Here is an 11,655-nt window from a genome sequence, read left to right as displayed (position 1 = left end):
TGTCAAAAGGAGCTCATTAAAAATTATTTTCAAAAATTTTCTTCTCATGTCTTAATATGAAACTGAATGTTTTACTTAAACTATTGAAGTTGTGGTTTTCATTTTCCTTTCTAGCATTTTTCCCCTTTCTTTCTTTCTTTTTCTTTCTTTCTTTCTTTCTCTTTCTTTCTTTCTTTCCTTCCTTCCTTCCTTCCTCCTGTCCTCCCTCCCCCTTCCCCCTCCCTTTCCTTCTCCCTTTCTCTCCCTCCCCAGGCTGTCTTCTCCTTAGTTCAAAGGATTCTATTGTCTCAGTCTTCTGATTAGCTGGCAGGACAGGTGTGCTGCACCTCACCCTGCTATGTTTCCAGTATTTTCTAACCATGATTATTAACCATTTTAGGAAACACAAATGAGTTTTTTAGAATACTGAAAGAAATTTATTACCTGTTCAAAATAAGTACTGTCTCACCTGGAATTTTATGGCAAAGCTAAAAATGACAGAACTAAAGCAACTATCAGGAAAAGTGAAGACCCCTACACTGTAAGGTCAATTGGAGTAACTTGGAAATGCAGTACTGGACAAAACAGAACCAGTGCAATTCCTATATTTCTATGTGACACAATTTCTTTAGTGACTATAGAACCCCTGTTACAGACACTTGTGACAAAGAAACTTTATGTTTGGGTTGATGGTGACAATGCAAAGGCATATCAAGAATGTTTTTTTCCATCTATGTGACCAAATTTTCCGTAAATATTTATGTATGGGTCAGCTCTCTGTTGCTGGAACACAATATCCAACACCCACAATTTAAAGGATAGGTTTATTTTGGCTCATGGTTTCAGAGGCTTCAGTTCACAGTCAGCTGTCTCCAACCAGAAACATCATGATGGAAGGGCATGGCAGATGAAAGCAGCTCACCTCATGGCATCCAGGAAGCAGAGAGGAGGGAATAGGGTAGCCAAGGACTAGATATAGTCCTCAAGGTCACACCTCCATGGCACACCCAGACACACTCAGAAGTGTACTTCATTAAATGCCTCAATTTCTCTCAAGCTAATTATAATAACAATCAAGATTAACCATCAGAAACTTATATATAAGTTTTTCTGCCTGCCTTTATTGTCTATCCACTGCTATATAACAAAGTACTGTGCACCCAAAACTTTGATTTAAAACAAAATTTAGTACCTTGCAGATTTTGTGGGTCAGGAATCAACCTAGGAATGGCTTAGTTATATCCTCTGCTTCAGGGTCTCTTACGTGGCTGCAATGGCAGGGGCTACTTTCATCTCAAGTTCCCAGTAGGGAGGATCTGCTTCCAAATTCACTCTTACAGTTTTTGCAGTTCCTTGTGGGATGTTGGTAGGAAGCCTTACTCAATCCTTGGTTTGTGAGCAATATGGCAACTCGCCCCTATCAGAGAGAGAGTGAGAGGTCAAGAGAGAAGCCAATATTTTAACAGATGACTTCTCTCTTTAGCTTCAAGGGTCCACAGATGGAAAAGAACTGAGCTCCTGGAACTGTATTTAAAGAACTGCATCTTGAGGAGCCTCTGCCATCCTTATCTTATTTCAGTAAAGAGATTCTGTACTTTGAGCTGATGCTGTAATTCAGTGAGACTTTAGGGGACTTGGGGAGAGAATAAATGTATTTTGTACCTAAGAGGCAGATTTTAAGACAGCTCCCAATGATCCCACCTCCTAGTGGTCCACCCTTTGGGTCTAGGTGGCCTACTGACCAGCTTCTAATAAAGGATACACTAAAAGTGATGGGATGTCATTTCTGATGCTAGATCCCAATATAAAATGATGGATATAGAAAAATTGCATAGACATTCCTATTCATAGACATTCCATAGACAATTGCCATAGACATTCCTATTCCTATTCCTAGGAGGGAATAAGAGACACAAAGATGTTATTAAGTCTAACCTGAAAACAAGGAGGCAGGAACCCAAGGGGGCACTTTAGAGGCTGCCCACAACACTGTCCTTCCATTTGATTCTAATAACCAAAGGAGTACAACTTTAAGGAACTAGTTTATGAAACTTGAGGTATAGCTGATTTTTTTATACATATGGCATTGCTGAGAGTTTGTATTGCAATTTTCTTTGGCTCAGAGTAAAAATTATTGTCGATTACAAGACTATTGGAAGAAATTAGTTAAAATTCTATTTCTTTTAATCATGGCTATAGATTTGATCATTGAATTTTGGATTGTTTAATTTTCCAAAGATTTTCAAAATGTTTTTCTAATGTTTAACACCTGTTAAGCGCATACTTACTGCTCTAACTGTATTCTATATTTTTCTTCAATTTGGCATTTGCATAAAATTCAATTACATTCTTGAAATATCAGAGTTTCTACTTTGAATATGGAAGTTATTTTAGTACTTTTTTGCACTCTTGACAGAACTAAAGGAATACTTTCCACTTCCTTTCTCTATGCTGCTTTCTGAAGTTCTGGCAGAAAACTCTATTTTCCTTCCTTTTACATCAGACTAGAATGTTGGTTCTCTTTTCTTCTTTTGGTACCAGGGATAGAACTCTGGACCTTGTGCTTGCGAAGAAGGCGTGGCACCACTGAGCTAAATCCCCGGCCAGAATACTGGCTCTCAGACACTTTTGTTTCTCAGAAGACATTAGCTAATATCTGCAGATATATTTGGTTTATAATTTGAGTGTGCTACTGGCATATAGTGGGTGGAGGTCTGAGGCAATGCTAAACATCCTAAAGTAAATAGGATGACCCCTGCACAATAAAGAATTATCTGGTTGAAAATGTAAACAGTGCCAAGGTTGAAAAACTCTGGCCTGAAAACAAATCACTCCTCCCACCTTAAATATGATGACATTAGAAAGTTGTTTCAGTCTTAGTTATTATATTAATTGATTTTTCCCCTAATCACACATTTCCTCTAAATAACAACAAGGTGGAACTGATAAAAACCAAGAATTGCAGGCAAAACAGGTTCTACATCAGTTACTAAACCATCAACTAATATAGTCTGAGGTAAAGGGCACTGAACAAGTGAGATTTCACCAACCATATAGCCGGGACACTTCTTTTAATTGAGCAACATGCACTGGATACCTTGTGATACTTTGGAATCTAATTTTATACTTTAAATCTAGAAAATGTCTATAATAAGCTTATCCAAACTACAGCATGGATTAGGAAAAATTTTAAATTTCTGTATCTTCTTAGAATGATGTCAAATGATAACAAAATTAAGAACAGAATAAAGCAGTATGATGCAATCCCTAAGGTAATGATATCTTAAGAAACAATGGTGCAAATTTTTATTATTCTTTGGCATTTCTATTTAATTCTTATATCTTCACTTAAATAAGTTTTCTATAGCTTTATGAATCACCTGTCCGTATATGTAGAACAGGGCTTTGGGAGAGGAATATATACTATTTTTCTGAATTGAATCTGACTAGTCTCTTCATAATATAAGCATGCTATTCTCTTATATCAGCTTTTATCTTCAATGACATAGGCAAGATCTAATATCAAATTTGCTGTCTCTACAGCCACCTGTAGGCCACTGAGCTTAGCAGTCAAACAGTCCAGGGTCAGGCTGTGGGCTGATTGTGGGCTGACTTCCCAAGATTCATGTGGAAGGCAGGTCTGGGGTACAAAAGGATGACACGTGCTTCTTAAGAAAGACCAGCCAAGTTCTTCCTGGCTACTGTATACTCCACAGCCACATCTAGAAAGCAAATCTGTCCAGTTAACAACAGAGGAAGGACCTGCCTGAATTGACCAAAAGTGTCCATACTTCATGTCAATCAGAATTTCACCTCCATCATGTTCCAAAGAGCCAGCGAGAGACTCTAGAGCACTGCAAAAAGCTTCAGCAATTAGTTGAAGTTCTGCTTGAGTACATCCATCATCTTGGAGAATACTTCCTGGCTCCTCATAAGTCTAAAGAGTAATAAAACCATGGAAAACATGTAGTGAGTGATCAACACAAAAATGTTTCACAAGGATAAGATATTTGATCAAAATCTTATTCAGGAAGTTCCTTCCCACCTTGATGTACTTTGGGGTTTGGCGACCACAGTCATAGGCTTGCATGGGTCAGCTGTCCAGGCTGCAAGCCCTTAACCTGACGGCTTATAATAAAATCATGTGCTCCCAGCCCTACTATAGAATGACTGAATCAGAGGAAACCCCACCTCAGTGTTTTTTGAGGAACTTCCTAGTGCCGTCTCCTTAATACACGAGGTGCATGTATTGCCATGGTGCATGTACTGCACACAGGGCAGTTCCTAAACACTAATGCTCCAAATGAAGTACTTATTAATTACATCAGCAAAATACTTCAGGTTTGTTTAAATTAAAAATGCACACATTACTATGAAGACATCATTTGTGGATATGTAAAATTTCCACATCCATATTTTTAAAATGCAGATTTTTCTCTTAATGAAAGGGTAATAAGACTTTAAACTGCTTTTCTCACTCAGCATTCTAAGAAGCTTATTCTAGAAATTTCTTAAAGAAAAATCAGTATAGCAGCAAACAGAGCATAACAGAATAATGGTTAAAGAAATTCTTATCCTAACTACTTAAAAACAGTAACCATTCCTTTTTGTGTAGCCAGCTTTGAACCAGATGAGATCACCTATACTGCATATTTTCCCCATATCAAGGCTGTATTACTTCTTCAAAATCTACCCAAGATACCATCTTCCTCCAAAATATTTTCTCTAGTTTACTCAATTCCATTTACAGATTACACCAGAGCTCACTCAGCCTCATTAGACTGGCATGGATCTTGTTTTCCACAATGTTTATTTTGATAACTTCTCTTGCATTGTGTTTTCTTCAAATAGATTTTAAATTATTTGAGGAAGCATAGAGGTGTCTGTCTATAAGAATGTTTATTCTTTCTCTAGTCCCAATTAGCTCTTGAAGCTCTGCAGAGCTTCTCTGTAACTCTCTGGTCTATGCAAGGAGTTCACTGTGAAAATATGGAAAATATGGATGCCTTTTTGTGTGCATTTTTCAAATAAAGTAGGATAGGCCTTATATGAAATAATTTATCAGAACTATAACAAACTAAACTTACCTGACAACTGTCAGGAAATGGTACTTCCTGAACAAATAAAAAATTCTATCTAGTAGAATTAATATATACCATACATAGATATCAATTTAAATTGCAATAAAATCTGATACTTGGAATGCTATAAATGAAGTCTGTCCTTGACACTCCAGAAAGTACTAAAGTACTTTGTAGAACCTTGGCCCTTTTGTTATGAAGACTAATTATGGTTGAATTTCAGGAGTTGAGATTTCTGTGAATTCTCAGTAACAGAATGCTAGTTTTAACAGGCCGTCTATGCAGACAATACTCAAAGAATGGTATCATTTGCTAAAGGATTAGATTTGTAATAACTGTTTCAATTAAGACCTTACCTTGTATTTATAAGAATTAGTTTCCTCAAGTATTTTCAAGCACAATATCTGAGTTAGATTATTGAACAATTAAGCACTAAGGGTGCTAGGATATTACAACTTAGTTTATTATCTCATAAAAGAGAAATTGCTGAGAATCGAGGTCCTCTGCAGAGGACTTTCCGATTTACCTTGTGTCTGATATATGCAGCCAAATGAGTTTCAGTGCAGCCACCTCCCAACAAAACCCATGGCTCCTTGATTATTAATTGCAAGACATGCAGTGCTGTTTGACATGTGAGCTGAGAAAGAAGCAAATCAGCATTGGGCATTCATATCAGGTACAGTGTAAGTATCAGCATGCTCTCAAAACAACAGAGCTAGTGGACTCAAAGAGCCTGATTTTAACTGACAAAAACAAAATCTGTGTTGTCAGGTTTGTAATATGATTAATAAATTTTGGAGTAACAAAGATTACAGATCAAAGATACTTTAGCCAGAAGTCTGTTTTACAGAATTTGATTCATATTTTCTTTCACATGCACATAGCTTTTCAAATTACAGTTCACAAAGGTATGGTCAACAAGATTTGCTGGTACTTCTAAATATATTTTAATCTAAATATATTAATTGTATAAATGCTGTATTTATTTCAAACTTTGGAAATAATAGCTAAAATCCTGCAATAATAATAGAAAAACATACAGACCTTTGACTCAGCAAGGATATATCCTTGAACATACATGAATCTTTAACTTGTCATCAATTAAATAGATTATCACTTTCCTTATATAAAAGTTACATGTTACTGTTGGTACAGCATAAACTGTACTAAGGGTAATGGGTACTAAGTGAATTCATACACATTAGCATTTAAAGAGTACACAATTCAAATTAATTTCATCAAGCATCTTTTAGGCTTCTTGTGAATAGTAGGAGTAACAGCAACACATGCGTATCTACTACAGTCTCACAGATTAGCCTGTGGCTTTGATTTTCTCTTCTTTGGTGGGGGGGAGCAGAGGTTGAACCAGGACCTCCTGCAGTTTGAACACAAGCTCTACCACTAGCACTAGCACTGAACTATGTCCCCAGCTATGCTTAGATTTTTAAAAATGTATTACAGTAAAACATATTGCCATTAAACCCCCTCAAAATACTCCTTACTTCAAACACACCTATCCCATTGTTCTCATCATTTTCTGAAGCAGTTTTAGAAATCCTCTCCTGTCTTCACAAAGTGTGATAAAAAGAACAGCAAATGCTGCTGCCAAGTGCTGTCCCACAGAAAGACAGGTTTGAAAAATATTACTGTGTCCTCACTCTCCTTATTCACTGGATCTGGCACTGCATGACTTACAATCTTACTCAAAGTCAAAATGAACATGAAAACCATTTTGAACTGATTGAGGAAATCGAGGCAGCTATGACAGTGCAACTAAAGACACTCAGGAAAGAGTGCTTCCAGAACTGCTTCAGAAAGCGGCAAGAACAATGGAATAAGTGTGCCCCAAGTGAGAGGGAGGACATTGAAGGAGATTAATGACAATGTTCTTTACTATACATTTTGAAAAAACATTCAGTCATTTTTCAGTAACACTGAATATACGGTACCTGTTGAGTTACTATCTCATCCCTGCCTCAGCCCCTAGATACGGAATTCAAGTTTTTTCCTTACCTTCAGCTCATCCCAGGCAGTGTCACTTCTGTTGCAGAGAAGCAAGCTGCTGACAGTCGCTTCATTAGGAATAAGATGAAAAAAATGTTTGCAGCCAAATTTAGCAGAGCACCAGTCTTTCACGCTTCCATAACTACCAGGAGATATTGAGCCTAGGGAACCAATAGGCTGTGCTCCTATTTTTGTAAAGTATAGAAAACATAAAATGCATAAGCAAAGGTTGAACAAACAACCACTGAGAATTAATATTATTCCCAGGTAATATAGAAGTTTCACAAAATCTTATTAAAATTTGAAATGTAGGTTAAAGAAAAAAAATTCAGCTGGGCATGGTGGCATACTTCTGTAATGCCAGCACTCTGGGAGGCTGAGACAGGAGGATCTCAGCCCAGCCAGTGTAGCTTAGTGACTTAGCATGAGACCCTGTCCCAAAATAAAAAATAAGAAAATCAAAGTTTTAAAAAGGCTGGGATATGTGGTTCAGTGTGAAGACTCAATCCCCAATAGCAAAAACGAACAAATAAATATAAAATAAAAAAGGCATCTTCTTAAATCTCTGAAATTAGTATTCAGCTAGTAAAATGATATACAAATAAAGTAGAGGTTCTTTTGGATCTTTTGTTTAAAGACCTCTTTAAACATTTGGTAGTTCCCAAAAGAATTAAAGGAATCATACCACAGCAATATATGTGCACCCATGTTCATAGCAGCAAAGTTTGTAATAGCTAAAACTTGGAAACAGCTCAATTGCCCATCCACTGGAGATTGGATAAAGTTTTTTCCTGTTTTTTTTTTTTTTTTTTTTGGTACCGGGGATCAAACTCAGGTCCTTCCGCTTGTGAGGCAGGCAGCAGAACCACTGAACTAAATCCCCCCGGCCCTGGATAAAGTTTTGTTGTTGTTGTTTTTTGTTTTGATACCGGGGATCGAACTTGGGACCTTGCACTTCCGAGGCAGGCAGCGGAACCACTGAGCTAAATCCCCAGTCCCAAGATTTTTTTTTTTAATAAAATGGAGTACTACTCAGCCATAAAGAATGAGAAACTAGAGACATTTATAGCTAAGTGGATGCACATTGAGGACATACTCTTAAGTGAAATAGAACACACGTGCAAATACCTAATAGTTTCTCTGGTGTGAGAAACTGAAAGTGTAAACAAGGATCAAAATGTATAACAGATACTGAAATAGGAAGAAAAGGTCCAAAAGGGAAGAGGAAGTGGGAGGGGTAGGAGAAAGGAAAGAAGGGAAAGGAAAAAACATGAGAAAATGAAAAAATGGAAACAAAGTCTCTGTAAATAGGGAGGGGTGGAGGGGTTGAAGGGAGGGCAGGGGAATGGGGAAAAAATAAGAACTAAGATAGATTATGTAAAGGTACCAACTCCCAATAATGAATGTCACCATATTGTATACCTAAAATATACCAATAAATTTAATGAAAAAAATTTGCTAGAGGTTATCTTGTACTGTTTCCAGAAAAAGATGTGACAATTTTGCATACATTTTTAGGAAGTCCAGAAACCATGAATTCACAGATATCAAAGAACCCAAGATAAGAACCTCATTATTCTAGGATAAAGGTGATGTGAAGGGAAAGGCTTTTATGCAAGGTATTACTATTTCAATTTAAAACAAATGAAACTGCCCAAATAGAATTTTTGGGGCTTTACTTAGGAAATACATAGGAATTATTATTTTTGCTTAACAACTGTTTTTGTGTAAACAGCTACTTAAGTTATACAAAAACAAAGTATGTGGCATAGTCACTTTTTAAAAATTAATTTTATTGGTACATTTTAGGCATATGACATTCATCACTGGAATTTGCACCTTTACATAATCTCTCTTGGTTCTTATTTTTCCCCCATTCCCCTGCCCTCCCTTCAACCCCTCCATCCCTATTTACAAAGACTTTGTTTCCATTTTTTCCTTTTCTCATATTAATTCCATTCCCTTCTTTCCTTTCCCCTACCCCTCCTACTTCCCCTTTGCCCCTTTTCTTCCTATTTCACATTATCTATTATACCTTTTAGTCCTTATTTACACTTTCAGTTTCTCACACTAGAGAAATCATTTGGTATTTACACGTGTCCTATTTATTTCACTTAAGACTATCGCCTCATTGTCCATCCATTTAACTATAAATGTCTTAGTCACTTTTTCAATTGTTTGATCTAATGAATGTTTAATTCTCACCCTACAGAGGTAAAATAGTAAAATTTTACAAATCACAAATTAGTAAAGATACAAATAAACTAGAATGGCCTGGATTTGTGCAAAAATCTATTAACGTGGTGAAAGTTATGTAAGAAACCTACACTGAACTTCTAAAGAATATTGGTTTAGTCTGAATATTGAAACTGCAGCCCAGAGCAATTCACTCCTTCCTTTTCTTTTAACCCAGTGGGGTGAAGGACACACTGAGTCAAATAACTGCGGCCAGCTCCCACTTAAACAGTATTGTTTGCATGGGAAAATGTTCGACTTTAAAAACAGAATAATCCGGAATAACACCCAATATTACTAGGCTGCAAATTGCCAGATTCATGAAAAGCTAGTAGATATTTAAGGATAGGACTCTGACCTACATCAGCAATGTTTCTAAAAATTATTTCTATTATTTCTTGATAATTTTCACTTTGACATTCATGGGTCTTAAAAAGGACACTAACCAAGCAATACTATGCATTCAACATGTCGTCCATACCACTCTTTGATGTTTGGTAAGACTACATTAACAATGTTTTAATAACTTCAAAATTGCAGTCAGTGCAGAACTAAATGATCATCTTCCTGATTTGTTGTCAGTTCATTTGAAGGGATACAGAGAAGTGGCTACAATCAGCAACTCTATTTTTCTTTGGCTCTAACGGTGAATATTAGTCTTAAATGTGATTTTAATTGGTTGAGTTTGTGAAATATGGATTTCATGCCTACTGCAATTCTTTAGGTTACTAAATGTATTATCTTCAATTCAGCAAACATTTTACACACTCTATTGTGTTTCACACGTTATAGGTGCTGAAAAGGAAAAGTGATCTTGATTCTCAAGGAACTCAGCCGGGAATATTTTTGATATTTAAACATATCTCCCCTCCCTCCCTACTGGGAACCATTTGGGCAGAAGTACAGAGTACCACTGGTGTTAGGATAAAAGCAAAGGGTATTCTAGCTATGAAATTGTCTTCTGAATATAACATGATTTAGAAGCTTTGTAAATTTGAGAATTGTTCTGGGTATGAAAGACATTATGAGGATAGTCTTCTCAAGTACCTGGGGTTATAATAAACTACATTTCAGGGCTAAAAAATAGTAAATGGCTATAATCACTTCATTTTTAGTTAAGTGAATAGAGGATTTTAAGCAACAACCTTTGTTGCTAGAAACGATATGCTGTGATGTTGGTGGCTTCTAAAACTATGTAAGATTTTAACAATGACAGAAACCGAGAATCTCAGCTCCCTCCCCCACAAAATGATTAACTGTAAGGGGCAAAAGCCAAGAGTGCTTTTTACCTGTCACTTTGCTTAGGGGCTCCATCAGCATCACTCCCACTCTGTCTATGGCAATAACTTGATGCGTAGTAAGGAACTGTTTCAAAGACGGGTGTATAACTTTTTGGCATAGGACAAGTTCCACACGGTCACTAACTAACTGCCTTCCTAGGTTAATCAACTGGTCCAGGACTGCATTTTCAAGAAACACCCCATCACTGACCACCACATTTCCTTCTCCAGGGTCAGAAAAGTCTCCGGATAAAGATGTAGAAAAGAGCACCACCTTGAGGGGACTTGATTTTCGGACAAGTAATATCTTCATTAATTGAACTTCTGACACTTCAATGAGTACTCCGGGTAACACAGTAGAATCTGTAACTCTTTGACCCTTTAAAGGTACAATTATACTCTTTCCTAAAATGATGGGATCTTCTGTGTTTTCTGGAATTGTAAGCAAAAAAGCTCTAAGAATCAAAACACTGATATGATCTATTTCCTTCCTGGTGAGCATACAGGCAGGTTTACTTGTTAAAATACTGCGCACCAAACAAAGGAGGATCGGGGTATTACTAAAATCGACTGGGATTCGGCAACCACAGACCTCAGACCTGAGATAATTGGTACAGAAATTCAAAAGGTGTGTATTAAGTTTAATGGTGGTGGTGACTGTCAAATCTGTTTTCTGAACATTTTCAATTAGGTTGCAGCAAAGAATGGCTGTGAATAACCCACAGTCACTGAAGCAGGACACATGGTTCTGCACGGATGTTGTCAGGATCTTTAATATGGGATGGGTGACTGAGAGGTTGCGGAGCAGCACTGCAGACTGGGAGGTTGTGCACACAGCGCCCCCCATGCCGTTGTGCAGCTGTTTCAGCCGCCCGGAAGGGCCATAGCAGGATGTTAGGATGCCTTTCAAGACAGAAAGTGTGGCCCTGACTTTCTCAGTTGTGAGTGGTTCACTGTAACACAGTGATGGCTTCTTAGCTTCTAATCGAGACAACATACTGGGGTGGGACTTGTGAAGCCAGCTTTTATTTTGTTAACCATATTTTCTACTTATGGCCATGTGTTCTAAAAAATAT

At 37.1% G+C, this 11,655-nt stretch overlaps 1 protein-coding gene across 1 annotated transcript; it reads right to left on the bottom strand.

Annotated features, from left to right (window-relative positions):
- Positions 1–253: 253 nt before the first annotated feature.
- Positions 254–11,585, bottom strand: Mkks (MKKS centrosomal shuttling protein). Its single transcript, XM_004840819.4, has 4 exons — positions 10,589–11,585; positions 7,074–7,249; positions 5,587–5,697; positions 254–3,916 (listed from the first exon to the last, which is right to left on the bottom strand). The coding sequence occupies exons 1-4, from the start codon at positions 11,574–11,576 to the stop codon at positions 3,464–3,466; spliced, it is 1,728 nt and encodes a 575-aa protein (XP_004840876.1). The 5' UTR covers positions 11,577–11,585; the 3' UTR covers positions 254–3,463.
- Positions 11,586–11,655: the final 70 nt, after the last annotated feature.

Source organism: Heterocephalus glaber, unplaced genomic scaffold, assembly GCF_053883595.1.
Source record: "Heterocephalus glaber isolate CG9 unplaced genomic scaffold, H.glaber_assembly_v1.0 deba00001532, whole genome shotgun sequence".
Lineage (NCBI taxonomy): Eukaryota > Metazoa > Chordata > Mammalia > Rodentia > Bathyergidae > Heterocephalus > Heterocephalus glaber.
The sequence above is the reverse complement of the archived record's forward strand: the minus strand, read 5'-3'. Positions and strand labels throughout refer to the sequence as shown.